Source organism: Nyctibius grandis, chromosome 19 (genome assembly GCF_013368605.1).
Source record: "Nyctibius grandis isolate bNycGra1 chromosome 19, bNycGra1.pri, whole genome shotgun sequence".
Taxonomy (NCBI): domain Eukaryota; kingdom Metazoa; phylum Chordata; class Aves; order Nyctibiiformes; family Nyctibiidae; genus Nyctibius; species Nyctibius grandis.
In genome coordinates, this window is record NC_090676.1 from 7931068 (window position 1) to 7956725 (window position 25658).

General features: G+C 47.3%; 1 protein-coding gene across 1 annotated transcript in view; it reads left to right on the forward strand.

The window, feature by feature from the left end:
- Nucleotides 1-6467: 6467 nt before the first annotated feature.
- NFATC2 (nuclear factor of activated T cells 2) overlaps nucleotides 6468-25658 on the forward strand; it is an 84759-nt gene continuing 65568 nt past the window's right edge. The window contains exons 1-3 of the mRNA XM_068416191.1: nucleotides 6468-6618; nucleotides 14779-15805; nucleotides 16920-17088. Of these exons, the coding sequence (XP_068272292.1) occupies nucleotides 6468-6618; nucleotides 14779-15805; nucleotides 16920-17088 (1347 nt within the window). The remainder of the gene's footprint in view (nucleotides 6619-14778; nucleotides 15806-16919; nucleotides 17089-25658) is intronic.

The window sequence follows — 25658 nt, forward strand, 5'->3', positions numbered from 1 at the left end:
CTTTATACCGCCTTAGGATCAGGCCATTGCCCTGCCTCGTGTATCCTGGGCTTTCTCCAGACAAAACTCCCTCTCTCCTGTGTGCTTCAGCTGCTCTTAGTCACTGTCACAACAGCCGGGAGAAGTTATTCTGCTGCAGAAAAAGCAGGAAAGGGAAAGATAGGAAACATCTTGCACTTAGTGCTGGCAAGGTTCCGCTCTCACCTGGTATGGGGTAGGAGTGTATCAAAGCACAAGGCAGCGTTCTGACGGCAGCTACCACGGTAGCTACATTGCTATGCAGCTCTGCTTTCCCCAAGAGCAGGTGTTCCCCAGAGCCCTGCAATCACAGAGCAAAATGAAAGGCACTGATTTTTTTCCCCCAGATCAAATACTTGAGACCACAGTAGCCAGACAAGCAGTGCAGTCAGTTGCATGATACAGCCCAGAGACACTCCAGAAAGAATATCCTCCTGGGACCCAGCACGTATTTTTTCCTTCATGCAAAATGCTTCCTCCTGCTGGTAGTGTAGGGGTGATGGGAGCAGACCCTGGCACCAACTTCTCTTTGTGTCACCAGTCTGCTTCCAGCCCTTCTACAAAGAAGAGCTGCATGAAACTACTAGGGGTTAATAGCACATGGCACTTTCAGGATCAGTCTCTGGCTTTGGGAGGAATTCTGCACCCACAACAAAGTGCAAGAGTCTCATTAATGTAGGGTGTGTAAGTGATGATGTGTTTATAATTTTGGGCCCTAGCCCCCTTTTATGATTAGAGCAGGCTCAGAGTGGGTGAATGAAGACTGCATAGCCTAATATCCTGCTAGCAAAAAGATGCTTCAGTAGCTTTGCTTCCTGAGCTGGGCTTCCGCAAGTGTCAGCAAGACACTAGCCACGGCAGAGATTTTTCATCAGGTGACCATGAGTCCCTGTGTCATCTTGTTGTCCCACATCTGTTGCTGCTCCGTCACTCGAGGTAGCCCCTTTCTATCTGTAAGCCTGCACGGCAGGACACAGTTACACCAGCTAACTGTCAGCAAATTACTTCAGTCTTTCGTACAGGCCAGGAATCACATTCACAGATGGGATACTGACATAATTGGAGCACTCTTTTATTACATTCCAATAGATATTCTAACTGAAATGTTTCATCATTCATTTTTTGAAAATAGCCAAGGATAATAATATCCCAGAACTTCTTTTCCACTACTGGCTTAATCTATTTTTTTTAAACTATGATATGTGCATTCCTTTGGTTTGCACAGCAGACTTCAGAACTTAATGGGAACATGGAGATATGAGCAATTTTTCCATCATCCTTTCTTGCCAAACCACTTTAAGCCTGAAATTGGGGGGTAATATCTCAGACTCAACCTGACCCCAAAATTGTATAGGAACGTGTGTGCATGTGTGCCTCTCAAAGGAAGTACCAGAATATTTCTCCCCCCTTTTTTTCTCTAATAGCACTCCCCACACTCCAGACCAAGCAACTAGTCACTCACAGTCTGAGCTCATTTTAAAGAGCTTGGATTAAGTCCATGTGCAAGTTTTAGTTGCCTGTTAAAATTTCTAATGCCTGCCACATACACCATTAGAACACTTAGATTTTTTAAGACAGCATTGACTTGTATTTTCTTTGGGTTTTAGCTGCTAAATAGACGCACAGCATTTTTAATCCACTTTGCCTCTTTTTCTTTTAAAAAGTTTAATATGATTACAGTATTAGAGGTCCAGTGTAAATTACAAGTCACATGGGCCACATAATAATTAGCACGGTCACTGTATTTCTGAGAAGATCGTCCAAAACTTTCCTCAGCTCGGACCATCATCTGGTCACTTGAATTAGTGATTGGTACAGGGAATACAATGGGATGGTATAAGTAGAAACTGAAAATAGTTAAGTGATAAATTACATCTGCAGTAAATTTAAACATCAAGAAATATGTTAAGCACTTTTGAAATCATAGTTTGTATTACATGAGAAACTACTCTTTCTTAGCTTTGTTTTTGGATTCCTCATCCCCTAGTACCTAGGTAGTCTAGTATTCACATACTTTTAAAGTTTATTAAAGCAAAGCCCTGCCAAAGGCAAGCACTGATCCAACTATGTGGAAAAGGACTCCTTCCATTCTCCAGTTCCCTGAAATGGCAGCACAATGTATTTCCAGTTACTCTCTCTGTAGAGGCTGCTGCAAGTATACGTGGCTGCAATTTTTGTTAATGCTGCCAAGGACAGACTTTGCTTAAGTTCTTGAAACACCTTTTTGTCTCATGAAAACAGCTTTACAGAAAAAATATAGGAGCGAGTTAACGCTGACTCCCAGATCTCTAATGTGGGTGCTGTGGGCCCAAGCGGAGTTGTCACCAGTGGCCAGGAGTTATGACCATGTCAGCCTTTTGATAGTGGTAAAAGGAGAAACAAATGGAAGATCCTTGCAGAAAGGAAGTGTTTCTGATATGAGAAAGACTGAAATTTAGGGACACCAGCTAGTATTTCTGGTCTTTGGACACTGTATTCCAGCCTTTCACTCCAGCTCTGATGGAAAACAAGCATTCGGAAGCGTTTGTCACGTTGTTTGGGTTTTTCCTTTGATTTGGAGTGGCTGGATGCTTTTTCTGAGTGTATGTATTGAGCTGAAGAGACTATTTCAGTCTAGTAGTTTCCCTGCCTTTTTTTCATCACTAATTATTAATGATAGACTGTGGGCAGTATTTGTCAGTTATGTAGCTATAACAGCTAAAGCTTAAACAATTTATGATGTTTTATTCTCATTGTTGGCTTGAGAGCATGTTTTGGGTCTAAACTAAACTATGCTCAGCCCTTGGAGGTCTCCAAAAACTACAGCTGTTGCTTGAGCTGAATTCTGCAGCTGCTTGCACCTAGTCATGGTTTCATGCATCTCTAACATTTAGGCAGATCTGTATTTTGTGGATTTGCACCATTTCTGCTTGAAATAACGTACTGGTGGATTCCAACACAGCCCACAGAGTATGGTGTTGTAACTCACACCTCTGTGCACTCAAAGCCTGTGGGAACTGTTATTCCTATATGTTATGCCATAGCGGTCATATGGGACCAATGTCCTGATGTGCCCTGTGAGCTGTAGGAGGAATCCAGTTGATCGTATGCCTGGTGGCTATTGCTCCTTGACATCTGTCAAGTTGTCCACTGGGCAAAAGAGTTGAATCCTATAAACTGAGCTAATTCGTACGTTCCTCTAACACTTTTCTCATTGCTGTCTTGTCACCCTAATTCCTCGCCAGTGTCAGAGTTTATGATTACATGTATTAGGGGTGAAACTATTTTGAATGACATGGTCATTTTGGAAAGCAAAAGGTACATTTTCCATTTGCGGAGTATTACTAATTCTAGGAGTAGCTGAGGATAAGTTTGAAACTTCACATGCTTAATGGATTGCAGGCGAGCTAGGAAATACAGGATAAAGGATCAGATAAAGTTTTAGCAGAAGTTGGGGTTGTTTCCCCATGCTTTCCTGCCAATCACCCATATCTTACTTAAAAAGGCCAATGTTATTGCTCGTGTCTTCTCTTTTTATGGTTAATACAAATGATGCTATCCAATCATGCTCCATGTGTTGTTAGCTGCAAGGATGACAGCTCTCTTTAGTGCTAAGCCAAGATCAGCAAGTATATTTGGTTTTTCTAATGAATTTTAAATAGAAGGGCCAATGATAAAAGGCTAGCGCTCCAGCAAACAGTAAGCATCTCATTTTAGAACAGATATATAAATAGGCCAATTTAATATATGTTTTCTTCACATTTAAACAATTCAGAACAAATCAAGCCCTCAGACAGAGCAGCACATGTTCGCCAAGGGCCAGCAGCCTCCATTCCCCACGCACGTTCCTGAGGGTAAGAGCTCAACCCCATCTGCAGCTTTCTGGGGTGGCCTCAATGCTGGCAGCCGAGACCACTAATCACCGGCTGCTCTGGCTTCCCCGCCTGTGCCCGGCGGCAGCAGAGCCCTGTCTCTGGCCGAACCAGACACTGCGAGACTACAGAGAGCGAGTGCTTCGTCTAGCACTAAGAATCACTGCAGCAGATGAGGTAGACTTTAACTGTGGTCTCCAGCTCAACCACAGAGTGAGCACTGGATCCTTTTCAAAATGGGCTTCAGCGGTCCCTGCACCGAGCAAGGAGCCACGTCGGGTCAGGCAGCATCATCGTGTTGCACAAGAGGAGACAGAGGAAGCCTATGACCTTTTCATGCCACTTACATGTGTGTGCACATACAGGCTGTGTGCTGACCATGTGGAAACCCAGAGAGCACCATTCCTGGTTGTTTTGGCAGCATGTGCAGGAGAAAGTTCAAATAGTTTAGTCCAAGGAAGCTATTGTGTTACTATGTATATTATGCATTAATGAGAAAAAATATTGTCCTTTAGTCTCTGCTGAGTTAAAGTATGGCATTGACTGCAGTGAAATAACTCGTTAATCTAGAGGCTGTGAATATGGAATAATGGCTTTTCCCTCTCCGTTTAAATTGCACCCCATCGGGAAATATAGAGAGCGAATATACTCATAGGGTTCCCGGTACTTCCAGCTAACCATCTCCTTCTGCAAATACCTCAGTAAAAACCCAGTCTGCAGGATCACCTGTCCTTTCTGCAGCTCTGGTTTCTCTATCCCTTGGCACTTTCCAGTAACAAATTAATGCCATAAAGGCCTAATTCCAGTCTGCTGGTTCCCCTCCTGCCTTCCTGCAGCCACAGCGTCAGGTTTTGCCGATCCCTGTATGCCCCATTTGCGCCCGAACGCGCTGTGCAGTGTTTCTGCTCGCCAATAGGTGCCTCTAACAGCTCCCAGGAGCTGCTGCGGGGTGGCCGGCTGGCACAAAGCTGGCTGCTGGGCTTCTTCAGAAGCTCCATGGAGAAACTTATTTCAAAAGCGCAGGGAAAGTCCGAGTTCTTGCACTCTGGACTGGCAAAGGATGGAGCAAGATGGTGTGATGAGAAGGTGATTTGTCATTACTTGGCTGGCCACACTAATGATAAATGTGAGAGGGTAGAAGCCTAAACGTAGAGATGCTGGTTTGGGTGTGCTATGTAACAGACTTTCTGTGACTTTAGACAAGTAATTTAGGGTCAGATTTGTAATGTAGTTAATGCTGTCACGCTAACAGGCTTAGCAAATAAAAACATGTTGAAGCAAACACCAAAATACTTTTTTAATGATCTTGGTCCCTCTGCCTTTGCCTCCCTTCCCTGTCTACAGACTAAGAGCATTTTTCAAACTCACAGACCTGGTGACAGCCATCCGTACACTAATAAAGGGGACCATACAAACAGGTAAGAGAGGGAACAGAGTCTTCTGACCACAGATGTTCTAAGCACACAAATTTAGGATCTCCAGTTACCCACAAGTGAAGTCATTGCTAGTTGTAGCAGCCATCGGAGTGGTAGAAGGCTGTTAGGAGGCAGCGACCAGCACCCTGTGAAGGGTCTGGGGAAGATGTTGATGAATAGAGTCAATGTGGCAAAGGTGGGCAAGGGTACCTGGGGAAGCTGGCAGCACTGGCCGTGTGGTCAGCAAGGAACGTGGCAACAGCCTGTTCTGTGAAATGCTGTGAGCAAGGCAGGAGGAGAACAGAGGCCTTGTGCATGATGGACTTGATGTTTCTAAAAGTGCTCCAGTTAAGAGAGGTTGGCTTGTGATTGCAGAACGAGATGCACCCAGAAACCTGCCTGCTGCTGCCTTAGCAGCAGCCTGCAATGAGAGGCAGGAGAACGTGGCGGGGGACACATGAAGCCCGGAGAAGGCAAGGGCAGCACCTGGGCTGCCTGGAGCTGCTGGAGAGCCTGGAAACCTCAACAGAAAGGGGCCCGACTGCTGGGATGGAGGAGGCTGCGTGCAAGACAGCAAGTCATGCTCAACCTAGGGTAACAAGGCAGAGTCGGCTCACCAGCGGGGGCTGAATGGGGTTTCTGGAGGCTCCCGTCCCTGTGCAAGGCAATTCCTTCCCTCGCAGCCCTGCTTTTCCCCTGTCCCTTCCCCTTCCCCTCCTCCGCTCTCCCCCCAAGACCCCTGCAGCCATCCCCCCCGGCGGGACCCCCTGTCCCCCGGGGCCGCGGTCCCGCCGCGGGGCCGGGGCCGGTGCCGGTGCGGTGCGGCCCGGGCCGGGCTCCTCCTCCCGGGGGCGGCCCCGGCGGCAGGTGCTGCTCGGGAGCAGGAAGCCGCCACCGCTCGTCGCGCTGATCCCCCTCGTGTGCCGCCGCCGGGGCTCGCCGCCCGCACCCCCGCCCTCAGGGCCAGCCGCGCCCGTCTCAGCGACCCCCGGGACACCTTTGTGCTTGTTTCCCTTCTTTTTTCCCTCTTTTTTTTCTTCCCTCCAACTCCTCTCCACTTGCACTTGGAAAGATACCGACGGGTTTCGCGGCGGCTGTCGCGCTCCGGGCTCCTTTCGGCAGCCGGCCAGCCCCGGGCGAGCCTCCCCTCCGCCCCGCCGCTGCCAGGCGGGCTCTGGCCGCGATGAGCGCCGCCGCCCCGGCTCCGGAGCCCGACCCGCAGGAGGGGGGCCCTGGGCATGGCCCCGGCCCCGGCCCGGCCCGGGAGGGCAGCCCGCAGGAGGAGTTTGACTTCTCCATCCTCTTCGACTACGACTACCTGAAGCCGATCGAAGGTTGGTGAGGAGCCGCCGCAGCAGGAGCCGGTGCCGCGCCCCGGGGCCGCCTGTGCCGGACCGAGCGGCTCCGGGGGCCGGGCCGGGCGCTGCCTGAGCCCTCCAGCAGCCCCTCGGAGGGCGGTGCAGACCCGGGGTGCTGCCGGGCCCCTGCCCTGCCCGGGGCCAGCCCCGCCGGCGCCCCTCACTGCGTCTGCAGCCGTGTGGCCCGGAGTGAGCGCCCGGGACGGCGCGGCGGTGGGTGCCGAGCGGTGCTGCTCGACAGGCTGTGCTCGGGGCTGGGCTTTCGGGTCTGCGGTGGTGCTTTGGTCAGCGGGCTCTGGCGAACGGTCACTGTCACTGGCGGCAAGTGGCTTGGTCCCCATTTGGTGATGGAGTATCTGAAGGAGGCCGGGTGGGAGAGCACAGCTGTGACGGACGAAGCAGAAGAGCTCAGCTGGGTCGGTCTCCTTGTGACCATCATCATGATGGTAGAGGGTGTTCTGGAAACCCAAAAAGGCAGCCTGAGTGCCAGGTCTAGGAGCCCCATGGAGTTAGTTACCTGCGATGAGTCCGACCATCCTGTTTGGGTGGCAAGGAGCTGGGGAGATCTAGTTTCCAGTTTGGGTCCAAACACCATAAGCTTAAGTTAAAATTTAAAAAAACAGAAAGATTTGCAGACTGTTCTCCTACTTTTCTGAGTTTGTGCAAGTCTGTGATACCAAAAGCACTGTGACAAGTGTTCCCTGACTTTCTAAGTGATAGTTCTCTCTGTTGGTGATACTAAAAATCGATACTTCCTATCCCATAAAATATGAATTTGTGTAAACCTGACAAAGCCAAAAGAGACAGAACCCAGAGGAAAGAATTGCTGGGATATTGTTTCTAAGATGCACATGGTTTGCTTCTGCACAGTTGAGAGGTGACATTTCTCTAGGGCACTTGAAGAAAGAGATGTTGTGTTCCTAGGGGACAGTGCAGGCGAAGGAGACCTGTTAGGCCTGAATCGTGGTATCATTAGCAAAACAGAGAGTTGTTACTGAGTTTTATTCTTTGTTTATGTGTTTAAATATACAGATGTGCATTAGCATCAAAGCTGAGTGAGGATGGTTAATGTCATCAAATGTACAAACCTAAATTTTCTCTCAAGGTTTAATGTAGATCAAACCATGCTAAAATAAATCCACGATGGGAGAGGTCAGTGATTTTAGTGAAACTACATTAAATCTCAGTGAAAGCTTCAGATGCTGATTTTTTCACATCTTTATAGTGGAGAGTACTGCTGTGAAGCCTTAAGTGGGAAGTTCCACAGAATATAATAGTACGTAGGTGGGGGGTAGAAAGTTTAATGTTCTAACCGCATAAATGCAGAGCAGTGTATGCTTGTAGTAGAAGTAACTTCCTTCTTGAGCCTGCTTTCTCCACATTTGAATGGCTGGAAACCATAATTAGTAGTAATTTTGTTTGTTCCAAAGATGGAAATCATTAGCATAAAAAAAAAATCACAACCATATATACTAGCATTGTAATCTGGAGAACGTTCTCCCTCGCTTTGAAAAGGCACCAGCTAGAGTCTGTAAGCAATCCAGTATACATCCGTGACGTTTAATGTACAAAAGATTAAAGCATGTTTACATGAGAGCAGAAAATGTTCAAATTTTGAGGAAGGGCTTTATCCACATGCCGGTGGTAAACGATGCTCGTTGTTCATGTGTGATTCTGGCCTCATCTGAACTGCAGTTGGGAAAACAAGTCCTTTTCAGTGGAGGATTCAAAATGGAACCAAAACCATAGAAGTGTCTGTGGATCCCAGCACTTCAGTCTGGTGCCTACATTCAAAGCCTGTTTGCAAGAGGTTCTGGTCTCCTCAGAGTCTGGCCTGCTCCACCCACAGCTCACAACAAGTCCTGTAATAACAAATCTCTGTAAACATGCTATAGTGATTTTTTTAAATATATACATATTTTTTTAGGGAAAAAAATGTAAATTTGAGGCTCTAGGAATGGACTAGGATGAAAGTTTGTTTCTGGTAAACAATTTTTTAAAAGGTTGGGATTTGACAGTATCCATCTAAGCTTGCATTTCAAAAGTAGGATCTATATCACAACTTGTTGCCATGGAAATGCCAGAAATACCCTTACTGAAAGTGGTTGGCATTCAGTAGTGCTTATGTGTGCCTGAGACAACAGGAACATGGACTGCTATAAAAGCAACAGGATAAAAAAGGGTAAATAAAAATCCTACGGTCAATATTATTAATATCAGATATTCCTCTCTAAGCCAACCATTTCCATAAGCAGGAGTGCTGTACAAAGTGCCATTTTTCATGTGCCTTTTACTTTTACCCTTACATGCCAGACTTTAATTAGCTATCTTCTTCTCAGCAGTTGCAAACCAGAAACATCTGCCTTCAGCAGACTGAGCTCAGAGACGTGCCCAGGTGAACAGGCTTTAGGAGATTTCTGCAAAGCGGGTATCCTGGGCTGTTAGGTTGAAACTGATTTCACTTGGGCATTGAAGATGTTTTCTGTCCTTTTAAAGGTACGTGTTAGATGCATTCCCCTGAGAGATACATGTGGAGGTCTTGCTAGTGGTATCCCAAGTTTTAGCTTATTTCAAACTTGAAAGGTGCTGAATATTCACTGACAGGTAAAGCTGCTGCATAGTTTTTAATATTTGAGGTTAACCCTTCTGAGGACTGATCCTCTGAGTGGTGTTTAGAAACTTAAAATCCAAACAAAACTCATCTTTAAATAAGATTCCAAACAAATCCTGCCCTAAGACAGCAGGTGAGAATGGATATTGGAAGGAGTATTTTCTTGTAGGCTGAAGCCTTTGCTGTAGCTCAGCAGGCTCTTGCATTGCATATGATGGTACGAATGTACAAGGACTATGTATGCATAATATAGAGAGGGGAAGCAGGGAGCATCTATAAATATTAATATTCTGCTAAATGCTTGTTTGTATGTACGCAGGCTCCCAGGGATGTTGCCATGTCTTGTAGGTGTCAAGCCCTGTATAATTTGCCTCGTTCCTTCTTTTTCTCCCCAATACAAAGCTATTAAAAGGAGGAAAAAAAAAAAAATCTTGCAGGTCAGTCCTGGGAGCGGCTGGGGAACACAGGAGGCAGTGTTCAGCGGCAGCCCTGCCGCGGGGGAGCACAGAGCACATGTAACAGTACCAGATTTCACTCAGGAAACCAACTTTCACTTTGAGCTTCCAAGCAGCTAGTGTAAATAACAGACGACTCGGCTTTTGAAAAATGCAAAAAAAGCTCTGGACTGGCCCCTTCAAATGACAATAAGCAAATTAATTTAAAAAGTTTGGAGTCTCTTACTTATGCAAATAAGGAACTCCATTGAAATCCCAGGAGCAAATGGATGTGAGGTCAACACTGAGCTTCTCCCCCTGCCCTCCCTTGTACCGCACGTGGCTATCTTTAGCTTTTCCTAGATGCTGATTGTATAAACCCATTGTGAAATGCAGTTGCTGGGGTGATCTGTTATTCCCTAATTTCATGCTAATTGGCAAGGTCACGTTTGGCTGAGTGAATGGCTTTGAAGTTACTGCCTTGTTTTAAAAACAGTGGCGGGTGGGCCCTTGCAGAGCCCTGTGTGCACGCACACGCGCTGCTGTGCGTCCCGTCCGGCTTGGGAAACCTCTGGAGCCCAGCAGGACCCGGTGTGGGTTTTCCTTTCAGAGGTGTGTGAAAAGGAGTTTTTTAAATCAAGGGTTAAGTCCTTTGAAACTTAAATCCCTTGATCTTTTTCACCTGGGTTTTAACTCTTCTAGCTAATTGGCGCTAAGGGCAGTCCTGAAGGTCCCCACCTGGGCAGGCTGCCCAGCCCCGGGGGGTTGGTGGAGCTGCCTGCAGCACTGGTGAGTCTGTCTATGGGAGCTGGTTTGCTGTTTGTTTATAATACGGTAGCACGAAGAGCCCTGCGTCCCTTCCCTGTTGTGGGAAGGGGAGAGATGGTCTTGTGAACTAGTAATGGGTAAAGGCTGTGGAAAAAAGGAGGGAATAAGAGCTGGCAGCTCGGAGGCAGTTTGGGTGGGATCGGAGGTAGGACTTCCCTCGTCGTGAGCCTTGGGTGACACACGGGAGTAGGCTGTTTGCTGATAGTGAAGCTGACTGAGAGCATGAGGAGATGCTAGTGTTGTCTGGGTGTGAAGCTTGCTTTCTTTTAACCCCCTTTCAAACAAGAAGGATCTTTTGGTACTGAATCAGAGGATGATTCAGCAGTGAAACCTCAGGCTGGGAAATGCTCAAGTGAAGGGAGGTGGGGAAGCACTGTAACTGCCTATGCAGCATTAGAGGAGCTGTGCTGAATAGCTGCTGTGCTGATCACCAAGATGTCCGTCAGAAAAGCAGTGGAGAGGACAGTCCTTTGCAGGAGTATTTCGGTTTGTGTTCTGGGATGCTATATGCAGGGACAGATGAACCCTTGAAGGTGGCACAACCTTGGGTGCAAAGCTGTACCTCTGGGGCATCTGCAGAAAGGTTTCAAAGCTGCCTCAGTTCTTGAAAAACACCTTTGCTGGGCTGATCCGTCACATAATTATTCTCTTGTAAGGGGGTGCAATGGCCTCTCGCCTCCTTGGGGAGCCCAGCCGGTGGGCAGCAGGGCTGCTCCCTGCCAGCTCCAGTGTGGCGGAGGGCCCGCAGTGTGAGGTTTGCTGTCCTTGGCTCCTGCCACCCTAACCAAGCTCACCTTGGCAGCTCAGGGAGAAGCATGGGTATTGCTGGGACCACCTGCCTGGAGCCATTCCCATGCCCTGGGCTGCTCCGTGTTCCCGCTGGTCTCTGCAAATGCAGAGAAAGCAGCCGGGCTGCTGGGGAGCAACCTCTCCCCGTGCCCCGCTGCCCCTCTCACAGGCAGCAGCTTGCCTCTGTTTACAAAGTCCAACTCCCGTGGTGCTCGCCTGGGGAAGCTGGGATGTTGGCTCGGGTCTGCCCCTTCCTCCAGCAGATGCCAAACCCCAGCCTGCCTTAGCCAAGCTGGCCGGGAACGGGGCAGCCAGTCCCCTCCTACTGAAGCAAAAAGCAGAATTTCTCCTGATTTCAATGGAAGGGCCGTTTGCTTCGCAGCGCTTGCTGCTGCACCCAGCCGCCCCTTCTCCCTCCCGGGTGAGGTCAGCGCCGTGCCTTGCAGCATCACCGGCATTTCCATGGCGACAGACCGTGTGTCGTCACACGCGTGGGCAATAGCACCCGGGACAGTGACTTCATTGTACCTCTGAAGTTATGCAGGGCTGGGACTCGGTCAGGAGATCTCCCCAAACCCCCCAAGCCCCGGGTCCTGACGAAGCCGATGAGTCAGGGCTGGCAGCCTCTCCCCTGCCCGCGACGCAGCCTCAGCCCCTGGGCATCCCCACCTGGCGTGGTTCCCCGCGCACTCTTCAAACGAGCCGAGGTTTTCTGGTCTGCAGCCTTGCCCATGCTCCGGTGCTGCTGCCTGCTGTATTGATAATTTGCCACGTTGGGGGAAACTAAATATTTTTGCTCCACAGAAGGCTGTGGGTGTTGTCTGCTTGGCAAAGGGCTCCTGCCTCGCTTGCTGCCTCTGCGTGATGCGGGTTTGCGCGGCCCATGGAGCTCTGCAGAGGAGCTCTGTGAGGGTGCTGTGTGAAGGCAAGGGCGCGTCACAGCTTGTTGTTGTGCGTAAACATTGTTATTAGTATCTGGAACGTGGATCCTATTGGAGGGTGAATGCCAAGGATGAAAGTGCTCATTTAAATGCAACATTTCACAGAAAAGCAAATAAACTTGGGTTATCTAAAGCCCAGTTTTTGGTAGGCAGAAAGTGTACGTGGTGGTGTGTGTTTGTTATTCAGAAGACTTCAAAAATTCCGTGTTTACATACAAATACACATTTGCTTTCCACATACCCCTCAACACAAATCTACACATGCCAGCTTTGCTGCTCGACACGCGTTGTAAGGAGTTGTAATTTTTTACCTGTTGTGTATCTGGCACAGATGATGCGGTTTGACGTGTGCGGTGGGGGCAGCTCTCACTGTAGGTGTGTTGAATGGGGAACTGAAAGGGTCGCCCGTTCCTTGATGTGAAGCCGTTCAGCCTGGAGAGCTTTTCTGCAATTGCTGGTCCCTGTACGAACCCTGCCCCAAGCCCTGGCGCCGAGCCTCGCTCTGCTTGGTGCTGATTTTGCTTCCTTGCATGAGCTTAAAGCGAAGTGATTCTCCTGAAAGCGGTGGGAGTGATGTTTTGTGTGACTGCGGAGGAGTGTGTTGCTCTACTGAGTCCGAAGGAGTGATGAGTTTTATTCAAAGTGAATCGTAGCATCAATATCTAGGCTTGATGCGTCAGAGTTTGAGTGATGTGAATGACACACTGTTCCTGTGAATGCCAAAGCTCTGATATCCGAGATCAACGATGCTAAAAATATGTTCGGCTCAAAATTCAGTTACTTGTTGCCGTTTTCCCCATCCCCAAAACAGCTGTGTGCTGGGATTAAAAGCCAGAGGGAACCTTAAGAAATCTTCAAGCTGGACTCTCCCAGTCGCCTCCCATCCCGTCACATAGACATTCTGTGTGTTGGTTTGTTTGGTCGGCTGTCGGGGTTTCCTACTAAACACAAAGGCTCAGCAGTTCCTGCTACATTTTTTCTTTTTGTGGAGTTTTCTCCAGGTTGTGCAAAACATTGAGCACAAAAAGTAGTAGTCAAAAATCAGTGGAAGATTTTGCTTTCACACTAAGAAGCATTTAAAACTGAAAACGAACAGAAACCCCCTGAAACTAAATCACAATCTCTCTGTGTGCAAAAGTTTCACGACAATCTTTTGCAGAAAGCAGTCAGCTCCTACCTGGCTTTATATACAATGTTATTTGCTCGTGGGAAATGCTGCCTCATGTAGTGTAGGAGTTAGAGAGAATGCTGGAACAGTTATTTAAATAATATTTAAATGAAACCCTCTTCGCCTGTAGCATGTACCAATCTGTGCCCAGGAGTGGGCAGATAGTGAGAATTAATCTCAAACCGTGGAGCTGTTTCAGATGTTTCCTGCTGGGTACATTGAAATTTTTAAAAACATATAAAAATCCTGGTAGCATTTTGCATGCTTTTGTGTAATGACAAATAATATTCAGCTCCCAGGCTGGGGAAGCTACAGGAGCTGATGTACATCGAGGGGTCTGTCCTGGGAGTACCTGGCATGACTCTGCTCTCTCGGATGCCACTGGCATTAAGCACCCGATGGGGTGCTGGGACGAGATCAGAACTGGGCTCAGTGATGCTGGTGGGAATTCTGTGTTGCCTAGAAGCATCCCTGTACTCTGCAGCCTGGGGATAGTTTGCAAGCCTGAGAATCTCTGAAAATTGAGGATTTTTTTGCACCAGGAGAGAGGGTTGCACTGAATACTTACATGTTATTGTGTATTTTATAATCTCTCTCTGGCCAAAACGTTCCTTGAGCTGAAGTTGGAAAGTGATTGCCTGTAACCATGGGGCTGGATCCTTTCTCTCTCTTTTCTAATATTTGTGAATGTGTTTTCTGATCATCTGGTGCTTTCTCATGTGAAACCTGTCACCAACACTTGCTGACACGTTACGGAGCCAAACAAATCATCACACAGAACTGTCTTTTTAATTTAAGAGCTTGAGCTCAGCTTTGGTTTCATGAAGCCTTTTCTGGCTGGACTTTGCTGTGTAAGAAAGGCTTTTCTCCCTTCGCTAAAAGCTGTTCCTCAACCTTTTGGTTTTACACAGACCTATTTGGAAGTGGTTTTGTGACGTGATGGTCTCAGTCCAGCTCCTAGTTGACAAAAGTTGACCTAAGTCACAACACCCCAATTGGCACTAAGGGGTGTATTTGGCAGAACGAGTAGGAAGGCCAGTGTTGAAATGGGCAGAGGGGCTGACGTGGCGTCGACCCTTCCAGGTGATCCCTCTAGCTCAGGGCTCAGGTAGAGGGAGTCCGGCCAGGCGGTGTGGAGGTGTTTGCAGTGCTTCTGTCCATGCTGCATCTGATCTGAGCACTTGAGCTTCCCTGGCTGTTAATCCAGTACTTCTCACAAACATTAATTGCAGTTAAAAAGAATTAAACAAATATTTACCTAATATCAGATCACAACCAGTTTATAAATATGCATTTTTTTTAATCCGTGATTGCTCAGCTTCTGTAATAATATTTATAGTCTTAAAGAGACCCTTCTTTTTCCAGAAGAACCGACTCCACATAAAACCAACAGCCCACCCTCTGGAGTTACATACGCTCATGATGTCTTGGACTGTGGCCTCAAGCCATGCCCCCTGCCTTTTTCTAGCCTTTCTGCAGATCCCATGGGCAGATATGGACAGCCAGATAGCATAGGGACAGCACCTACACACCCTGCCAACGCTGCAGGGGCCTCTGCTCCGAGCCCTAGGATTGAAATTACTCCATATCATGAACTGATTCATTCAGGGGGTCCCTTCCGCAGCAGAGACACAGATGTTCTTTTGGTAGAACATCAGTCAAACTCAGCTACCACTAGCCCAAGGGTTACCCTGCCCGTCCCTGGCTTTGAGGGCTACAGAGAACCACTGTGTTTGAGCCCAGCTAGTAGCGGCTCCTCTGCAAGTTTCATTTCAGAGACAAATGTATCTCCTTGCACATCACCATGTGTTTCACCAAATAACGGTCCTAGTGATGACCTTTGTCCACAGTTTCAAAACATCCATACTCATTATTCTCCTAGAACCTCTCCAATAATGTCACCACGAACAAGCATCACGGAGGAAACCTGCTTGGGACGACATTCACCATCACCCTGTCCCAACTCAAGGTCTTCATCACCTGGTGCAAAACGGAGGTACTCTTGCACTGAGCTCTACAGTACTCAGCTGCCTTCCACTTCTCCACGACAGTCAAGGACCCCCTCTCCACAATCCTCTCCTCGCATCCCCTTGAGAGAAGACAACTCTGCAGTTACTTACACGCAGTTGCCCAGCGCTTCTCTGTCCATGGATGCTATGAACAGCCTTCCTACGGATCCTTCCTGTGGTGTTCCCACGAAAATTTGGAAAACCAGCCCTGATCCTTCATCAATGCCTTCCCACAAAAACAGCATTCCATGTCACGTCTTTCAGACTGTTGACTTCCACGGGCCTTGCGAGCAGGAGGACAGGAGAAACTCAGCCCCAGAATCAATTTTGTTGGTACCTCCATCCTGGACAAAGCAACTGGTGCCTGCAATACCTATCTGCAGGTATGTAATGCTTCTTGTGGTTGTGTGTTTTCTCATGGCGTGATGTCCTCTGTCATGCATAGTGATCCGTAGGGAGTGTTTCCTTGGGCAGATCCTGCTGCAGACCAGAGCTAAGTGCTCGGGGACAGCACTGGTTAATGAGAGCCCAATCCATTGTGATTGCGAGAGGTAAGAAAATCTGTATTTGGAAGAAACATCATCGAAGTGGTTCACTGATAGCACAGCATACGACAAATCCAAATTTTCATAATTTCCAGTTGGCACTACCCTCATCAACCCCCTCCATTGTCCGGCACTGGCGGCGGGCAGGTCTGGACCCTGAGCGGTGCATATCTGCCAGAACAGAGGTTGCCAAATGTGTGACTCCACTTGCAGTCACCACTGGCACCCTGTCAGCCCTGCCATCCCTCTCGACAGCGAGGTTGTCCCCACACTGATGTTATCCCATGCTGCTCCTGACCTGCTAAACACAAATTGCGAGTGAAAGAACATGGGCCGTGACTTTCCTTGGCTTGTTAGATTGGTCCTGGCAGCAGTTTGTACTAACAAATTGAGAGTTGTTTAAAATCCAGTGCAAGCTCTAGTTGTACATTTCAATGTATTAATTTCATGTTATAAACCCTTGTGTATTTTGGTAACGGGAAAACTAGTATCAGGTAAGAATATTTAGCATTTTATTTGTATGCATTTTAATATTTATGGAAATGATAAAGATTATTAATTTACACAACCAGTAACTAATGATAAACGGAGTTAATATTTCACAATATCTGTTCTGTGATCAAAGTTTAAGATGCACAGCAAAAGCTAGATAAAAGAGGTGGATCTTTGAAAAAATAACCGCTAAAGATATTTCTATTTAAGAAATAGAAATATTTTATTCTATTCTCTTCTGCAAGGAGATAGGCCCACAGAAATTATTATGTTCACCCTGAATTTCATCAGAGTTTGTAATCAGATGTGAGCAGGACAGCATATCCTCATTGAAATTAACAGCAGACTCCTAAACGCTTCATCAAGAGCAGCCCTCGTGGGGTGCTTGGAGGAGGAAGGTATCAGGGCTTTGAGAAATAAAGTGCTAGAGTTTCAGCTGCTGTGGTCTCTCTCTGCCCAGTTTGCCCGTCCAGTCGCTCCCGCCCCTTGAGTGGCCGCTCTCCAGCCAGTCCGGCTCCTACGAGCTGCGGATCGAGGTGCAGCCGAAGCCCCACCACCGGGCGCACTACGAGACGGAGGGAAGCCGAGGGGCCGTCAAGGCACCGACTGGAGGCCACCCTGTCGTCCAGGTAAGGGACTGGAGACCAACTCCGTAGAGGAAAAGTGGGGGGTGAGTTCGTATTTGGAAGTCTTGCTGAGGGCTGTCCCTGAAAGAGGGGGAGCATGTGAACCTGGGTGTGCTCATAGATGTGCATGAAGTGTCTGAAGTTGAACTGTGATGAAGTCCTAGATGTTTGGAAGGTCGGTTTGGATTAGCTTGTGAAAGCTCAGGAACTTAGGCGAAATATTTGCCACCTTTTCTGGGCTACATGTTAAACCTTCTGTGACCCAGCTCCGTCATAAGATGTCCAGCTGTCCTGAATTCCAGCTAAACCCATTTTCTCTTGAGAACAGACCCTTCTGTGTAAACTAGGGCTTTTTGTGAGGTGCAAAATGTACAGACATCAAGCCTGGCTTTCAAACTCGGTGCAGCTCAGTGACCTACCAAACTGAGATTTAAAATCACTAGCAGATCACGTTAGGTCTGCAGTACCACGTTGTCCTGCCAGCGGTAAGCGAGGGCTTTGGAGCCGTGCTCCCCAAGGCTCCTGCAGAGCAAGTCCATGTGCAGAGAGGTGCTGCCCGTGTTCCTGGCTGTGTCTAACCTCGGCTCCTCTCCGGTCCATACAGCCTAACTACGATTCTCTTGAGGTTTAAAGAAAGGCAAAGCAACCTTCATTAACTTCTGTGGGGGTTGGATTAGGAAGGTATCGATGTTAAAATGGAGTTTCCTCAGAGCTAACAGCTGCCTTATGCTAGAAATGTCTTTTATGCATTTGCTCTTTCTTTAGCGATTTTACTCTTTTTTTCTTTTTTTTTCTGTCCTCTGGTTATGTGGTAGAACTTCTAATTTTAAGCCCATTTAAATTTAGGTCAGTGAATTTCACCTGTGTGTATCACAGAATCACAGAATGTTAGGGATTGGAAGGGACCTTGAAAGATCATCTAGTCCAATCCCCCTGCCGGGGGAGGATTCCCTAGACCATATCACACAGGAACGCGTCCAGGCGGGTTTTGAATGTCTCCAGAGAAGGAGACTCCACAACCTCTCTGGGCAGCCTGTTCCAGTGTTCGGTCACCCTCACCGTAAAGAAGTTTTTCCTCATATTTAAGTGGAACCTCCTGTGTTCCAGCTTGCACCCATTGCCCCTTGTCCTGTAATTCAAGCACTCAGTACATCCATTTCAACGTAGCGCCTGGTTTATATGTAACTTGCTGATGCTGTGTCCCACCTTGCATGCAGTTCTGCTTGTCATCTGTGGTAACGCTGCCGCTTTTTGTCCTGGATGTACACCACTGCAGGGAAACCTGTACTAGCTGTAGTAGCCGTGTGATAAGGAGACAGCAGGGCAAGATAGTTACATAGCAGTGGGGATGATTTCGAGAAAAAGTTTGGCTCTATAAAGCTGTGAATATAGAGGACATGTTTATCGGCTTTGCAATTTTATAGAGAAAGGGTGAATGAGTTTAGGCAGGAGCTCCCTCGTGATTTGGGCTGATGTCACTACAGAAACAAAATGTTATATCTCTTTTGAGGTGTCATTTATATTGCCCTAAAGAGCCCAGTTCTGGTCCTAGCTATGCGTACGAGAAGGGATGTCACCTGCTGAAACCCGTGAACGAAATCTAAGCTGACAGTGATGGAGGTAACAAAATTTGGCCCATTGCTGACCTCAGGGGTGGATGAGCTGAACCCTTCTTCTGTTGTGGAGGGTGAAAGGCTTTTCTTTCACCTTTCAAAGTCTAACGTAAAATAATGGCTGAGTAGTTGTACTGTGGCCATTTGGGGCCACATCAGTCTTTTTCACTCCTTTCCTCCTCGTTTCAGCCAGTGCCATTCAGGAAGGAAAGCCAGGCTTTTGGTGGGGGTTGCAAGGCATCAGTGCCGTATTGCTGGTAATGATGTGTGGCAGCTGCACAGATCAGGCACAGCTACAACTTTCACTAAGCAAAGTTGGGGTGCACCCTGCAGATGTTCCTATCACACTCGGCACTTGCTATGGCAAGCGTGAACAGGAAAATGTTGACATTTATGCTTAATTTTAAGCATGTGATCAATACCAGTAATTTCACGGGGTTCATTTGTGCTTAACTTCAAACATATGTTAGATACTCCCCTGCAGGCTCACTCCCTTTTAAAATCAAGCCATAAATTGTTAAATCAATGAATTTGTTTACTTCAGTTAAGCTGGACTTACATGTATGGACTGGATATTTGAGTAAAGGGCGCAGGATAATAATAAATAGCAATCACATTTGACATACTTTAATATATGCAATCTTTTTAGTTTATGAATCTGACAAACTCCTAACCCGCTGTGGTGTGTTTGAAGCTACGTGGATGTATGATGTATGAACTATGTGGCCAATCAGCACTTGCTTTTTTCTCAGTTTGCTTACAAATATAGTATCATTTACCTTCCCAAGATATTCCTATCGACCGGATGTTTATTGCAATGAAGGAGTTTCTCATGACATGGGGAAATATAAGTGCTTTGTTTCCTTCCTGTAATCAATATCAATCAAAGAGGGATTTATATCTTCTGTTGGAGACAGGAACTGATATTCCTAGTTTTATCATAATTTGCCATCAAGCTTAAGGATCTTAAACTATAAATTCAAAGATCCACATTAGTTTCCCGAGCAGATGTGCCTCTGCGCAGCTGTGCCTGCATATGGGGAAAATATGGACAGTTTTTTTATGAGGATTTATTATAAACCTGGAAGTATTAGTTGGATTTGTGTTCACTTTAACATAACAAGGTTCATATGGGTGCTGAGCAATGAGGTAGTTGCACCTGTATGGTTTATGACATCTGAAACTTGGGAAGGCTAGTAAAATCCAAAGCTTTCATGTCATAAGTTATTTGGCTTCAAGGTTTCTTTTTTTTTTTCCCCTCTTTCCCCTGAGTGAATTTTAACTTTTGTGTTCTTGTCAGATGCAAACACTACAGAAACAGAAAAAATTAAACAGGAGAGATTTTTAAAAGGTGTGTGCTGTGTTGAGGAAAGTTTGCATGAGTTGAAGGCAACTGGTTGCAAGGAAATTAAATGAAATTGTTTTCAACAGGTTCTCTCTGTGTTCAGCCCCAGAGCAGGAATGACAGTGTTGACCCAGGGGTGACAGGGCTGGGGTTCTCCTGTGGGCTGCAGACCTGGCGCTGGGGACCCTCAGCGCTTCTCAAATGACAGACATGAACGCACCACCCTTGGGATTTTTCTGGAGCCCTAGGGCATCTCCATAGCAGCTTTCTTGAATCCAGTGCTTTCTCTTAGACATTCGGACTTAAATATTGAGAAACCAAGCTTGCCCTGAGTGGGAGAAGCCCACCAAAGCGGTGGGATTTATGCTGAGGCTGAATGTCCCATTCATGTCCCATACATTTTACAACCACTTTTGATATACTGCTTTTTCACTATTTTGATTACCTTTTCTAAAATACAATCTCTTTTTAAAAAAATCTGTTTTTAAAAAAGTTTTCCCATTAAATTAACCCTCCTCATGACTAATTATCCAGCTGAACCTTCTGGAAGAAGAGATGTTGGCTAGTTTTTGCAGCATGGTGTTGGCCTGCAATATTTATTTTTTGAAAACTGCTTTTTGCATGCAAGATTTTTCTTTTGGGTGCTCTGAAGCTACAGACCAGCAGATCTCATATCCTCCAGGCCTTATCTTGTGGTTTATCTTTCTGATGCCGCTTCCTCCTCTTCACGTGTCTAGCCCCGAGAGTTTGTGCACAGGGCTCTGCACCAGTTGTGCACTCCAAGTACGGCAGGAGAAGAGTCTGGTTAATCAAAACCTCTGGCTAGATGGGCCACACGGAAGAGGGCATTTACTTTGTTTGGCTGGGGGAGGAAGAGGGAAACCATGCATGCCATGTAATGTTCACACCATCTAACTTCAGGGACCATCTAGAGTCACATGGAGAAGCGCAGGCTCCCAGTTTAGGTGTTCTGAGTCACTCTTGGGAGGAAACTACAGCTTGCTGTTCACTATAGAGAAACTCAGGCTTCTATTTTAGGGATGTAAGTTGAATGCCAGTGTGAGTATCCCCTAGATGTTAAGTCACTGAGAACAGCAAGAAAATCCTGCATAGCAAGGACAAAGCTGAAGTTTACATGCACCTACCATCTTGCAGGTCCACCTGGTCACTGAGACCACAGAGGAGGGGTGGGCATGATCAGTTTCCAACTCTTTTTCACCAAAGTTGAGGGGCAGATGCTTATTTGCATCCAACTCCTCCAGTCAAGCCTCTGGAAGAGACTGTCCATTAGGAAAGGCAGTAACTGCTCCTGTGTAAGGAGCTTATGGATGTGATTGGGATAGAGGTGGTAATCCGAACACAAACCTAGCTCTGTCCAAGTTCACCCTGCGGTAGCACGCCCTGCTCAGAGGGGTAAAAATCTCCATCTTTGCATGCTTTTAGGCAAACATCTGCTAGGAAGGACGTGGATATGTTTGAATTCTGCTTGGGACAGGAGAGATGAAATAAATGATTCCTTGAGATCTCTCCCAGCATTATTTTCAGTAATCGTTCTAGGAACTCCCACCTCTTCGCTCTGTTCAGCAAAGGGGAAGTCCAAGGTCCGGGACGAAGCCCTGCATGTTTGCACTTCCGTGGGCAGGTTGTGCTGGACTCAAACAGCAGAGCCAGCTCGTGCTGTGCAACATCTTTGTACCATTCTGGTGGCCTTCACTTCCCTTTTCTAACGAGCAGGAGACTCGCGCAGGCTCTCGGCGGCTTTTGGCGCTTGCAGGGATTTCTGTCCCCAAGTTGAGAACGGTGTGTGACAGATTGACTGCACGTTTCATGCCTGATTTACCTGCAGGACTACCGGGCTTGTTTGCACAACTGTGATGGTTGTAGGTGCCTCTTCAGCTTTGAGCTGTTGGGTCGTGGATGTATTTACTGTTGTTACATGTGCTAATGCAGGGATAGATGTGCAATGCCGAAAATGCAGATTTTAGGTATGTCTGGGAAATTCTCTTCAAAACTAATATTCCATTGAATGTAAGGGTAGGTCAATCAGTGCCCCTCACACTGTACTGCTAGCGTGCTGATAGCGTGGCTGTATCTTGAGATCTGTCCATCTGAAGGCTCAGTGGAGGCACTGAGGAAATGAAATTGCTAGACAAATCAAAAGTAGTGTAGGAAAACGAGGATGAGCCTGAAATTTGCTTTTGTTTAGATGCAGGACTGGACTGAGTAACAGGGAATATCAAATATGATACCTAATAAACCAAGATTAGAGGAAGAGCTGACCTGTATGCTTTCCCTAACACTAATGCAAGAAGAGAACTGCTGGATAACGGTGAGGATAAGTAGCTACTGGGAGAATTTAACGGGAGAGAAGTTGCATCCTCTGTTGCTTAGTCTTTACGCTGCGTCTGCATCCTCCTGTGTGAAAGGGGCACTATCACCCAGATGTGACGGCTGAGCGAGTGCAGCTTGCCTCTAAGAGAAGGGCAGGCAGGATTGCTCCATGGTATGGTTGGGGTGCAGAGGTGCAGGGCAGGTGATCAGTGAACCGTGTACCTCGAGGGAGCTGGGGAATTCTCCCATGTGCCAACCTGCTTTGAGTTAGAGGTGACTGAAGAGCTCTCACCGAGACTTTTGAGCCCAGTTCAAAATACATTGCTTTTGATAGAAAGTAATTTTGGCAGAGGAGAGGGGAAGGAGACTATGCCAACTGGTTTGAGGGTGATGCCTGTGAGATGCAGGCGGCCTTGGCTTTTCCTTCTATTAGGAATATGCCTGGATTAGAAGATGCAAAATTTAGGCTACTTTTTCATGTGTGATCTCCCTGCAGAAGAGTACATGGGGGAGTCGGTGTGCAGTAAACCAGAGTTCAAATTTGTGGCTGTTTGCCATGAATGTGGACGCTTCCAGCGCAGCAGTAACTCCGACATAACTCGTCCTGTTCAGAGCGCACTCAAGTATCCGCAGGAGAAGTTCATGCAGCGTGGACAGTGTCCTGTAAACTCACATCTGAGCTCTCTGTTCATGGGCTTCACCGTCCAGCTAAGCCTCCAGTTCCTCCCTTCCTCTCTCAAGACCAATGTCCATTGAATTGGAAGAGCCTCGTGCTGAGCAAGGACTCGCACCTGGGTCTCTCGTGTCCGGGGGGAGCGTCATGCTCGCCAGGCTAATGGCTGTTCCGGGGGAAAGGGACTGGACTCCTCCTGCCTGCTGCTGCTCGGTGAAAATCTTCTAGGGTCTCTATTTCATTCTGAAACAACTGTTGAAGCCCTGGTGCTTCCAGCAGACTGGAGTATTCTCTCTCTGAGTATGCATCATGTTGTGGGTTTCAGCATGAGAAAGAAATTGGGGAGGAGAGAGGTTTCTGGGGCTTGCTTTTTTTCCCTTCTTTTTTTTTCTTTCTTTTTTTTCTTTTTCCCAAAAACGCTTTTTGGCCAAGATCCTTTCCAAAATCTGGCTGACAGTCAGTCAAATAGCCAGTGCCTTAGCAAAGGCCCTGGTTCCTGGACCCCAAACCCACCTCAGAGGAGGCCTGGCACTAAGTCCTGGCTCAGCTCTGGGGATTTCGTTCAGTGCAGTCAAATCAATCATTTCAGGCTGAACCGAGTAACTACAAAGTGCTCTTGCTGCTGCTACCACTGTCCCATCTTGCCCCTTTTCAGCATGGTGCTCTCAAGCTTTGTGCCACATCTTGGTTGCACAGCACGGTGCTCCTGGGGCTGCACCTGAAGCATCACTGCCTCGACTGTGTGCCAGGAAGGATGAACTGACTGTGGCAGAGGAAGCTGCGAGGTTAGGTGATAAGGAAACATCTCTGATTGCCACCATCCTGCTCCAGCTGGGCTGAGGCCGGTTCCCACGGTGCCTCCGACAGCCAGCAAGGGAATGACTTTGCTAACTGGTGGCAGAGCCCCGTGCCGAGGAACTCCCCCAGTGCAATTCAGTCAAAATCAGCAGATTTGCACCCTCTGATTTACTTGTGGTAGAGAGAGTTTTGTCATGCTGGGAGAAGTTTAAATCTTTTGTCATGAATGTGCATGGAAGCTCTTTAATGACACAGCTGGTTTTCTTAGTAGGAAAAAAATCATATTTTCACCCAGCTATGAAAATCTGATCTCCACATCTCCATATCTGTACATGTGCGGTAGTCAGATGCATAGTGCCTCTTCTTTTAAACTTTCAGCTGAGATAGATAGTCAAAGCATCTTGAAAACAGGATAAGCTCTTCATAGGGGTAGGGAAACTGAGGCATGGAGAGGAAAGAACTTGCTTACATTGCAATGTAAGATCGGTGTCAGGAGAGTCAGGAACAAAACACCCCAACTGCTTTCTCCCAAGAGCTGACATCTCTGTCTCAGACCTGTATTTTAACCCCATGCGGAAGCAGAAATCCCAGTTAGACACTGGGAGTCTGGTTGTCATTTGCTGTAAGGAGCAGCGGAGCAAATGAGATTCAGTCCTTGGAATTTTGACAAAATTGTCACCAAAATAAGAAACACTTAAAATTGAGTATAATAAAACCTCATCATTTAGCAGAATCAGATGTTCAAAGGATTATCTTCGGAGGCCTTTTTAGACTGCTTCGGTAAGGAGCAAAAGGAACCGAGGCAGAGATTTCCTTCTGGTTTGTGTTCTTTTGCTGTGTCCCAAGCACATTAAATTGAACAAAACCATGTGACAAGTTTCAACTTTATTGCTCAACGTCAGCTCTAAGTGAAGCAGGCAGGCAAGCCGCTACATGATACGGTGTCTGGATGAGGTCTTTGTCTTCGTTACTGACAGCTATTGATATGCCGCTCTCCCTGAGACAATACAGTGAAATTTTCCATCTTGGTAGGAGCATTGTTGAGTAAAGACCCCCCAAAAAATTCTTGAAATTGTTGCAGTCAAAGGGTATTAATGATGAGAATTAATGATCAAATCCAAGATGCAAAGTTGCTTCCAACAGGAAGGAAGCTGAATAGGCACGACAAACACTGTGCCAAGCAGGGGCTATTCCGACAAGCACATCTTCCTCTTGTCCGCTGCGGAGTGTCCGAAAATGCTTGCTGGCACAGAAAACAGCCTAAGGGCTGATGAAGAGCCTGAGCAGGGGAATAGTTTGCGGCGTCAAAAGCTTTGAGACACGGGTTTAACTCTGCAGCCTCTCGCTGTTTCTAGAGGAAGGTGGGCGTTGGGTGAGCTGGGGCTCCATCCTAGGGCAGCCAGTGCCACAACCACGTGCTGCTCCTGGCGAGCCTCTCAGTGCTTTCTTATCTCCTTGTGTACAGCAGGAAAAGGGAAGCAGTAGGAGGAAGCGATTTCTCACGCGCTTTGTATTTGCTTCTAATTAAGCGTTGCCAGTCGAGCTCTGTTTTCCCACTTTTCACTGCCGGCCCGGGATGGTCCATCTGAATCACCCCGGCGCTGTTCTCAAAGCTGACCACACACATGCACACCCCGTTCGGGGGGAAGCTCGAGTGGCTTCCATGGGGAGATAGCAAGTAATATGCAGCGGTTAATGGACTAAGCCTCATGTTACAGTGAGCTGAAACAAGCAAGAGAGCTGATTACTTTCAAGCAAATAAAATCACAAAGACTAGTGAATTCGTTCCCCAGTTTTATACTTTCCTTCTGGC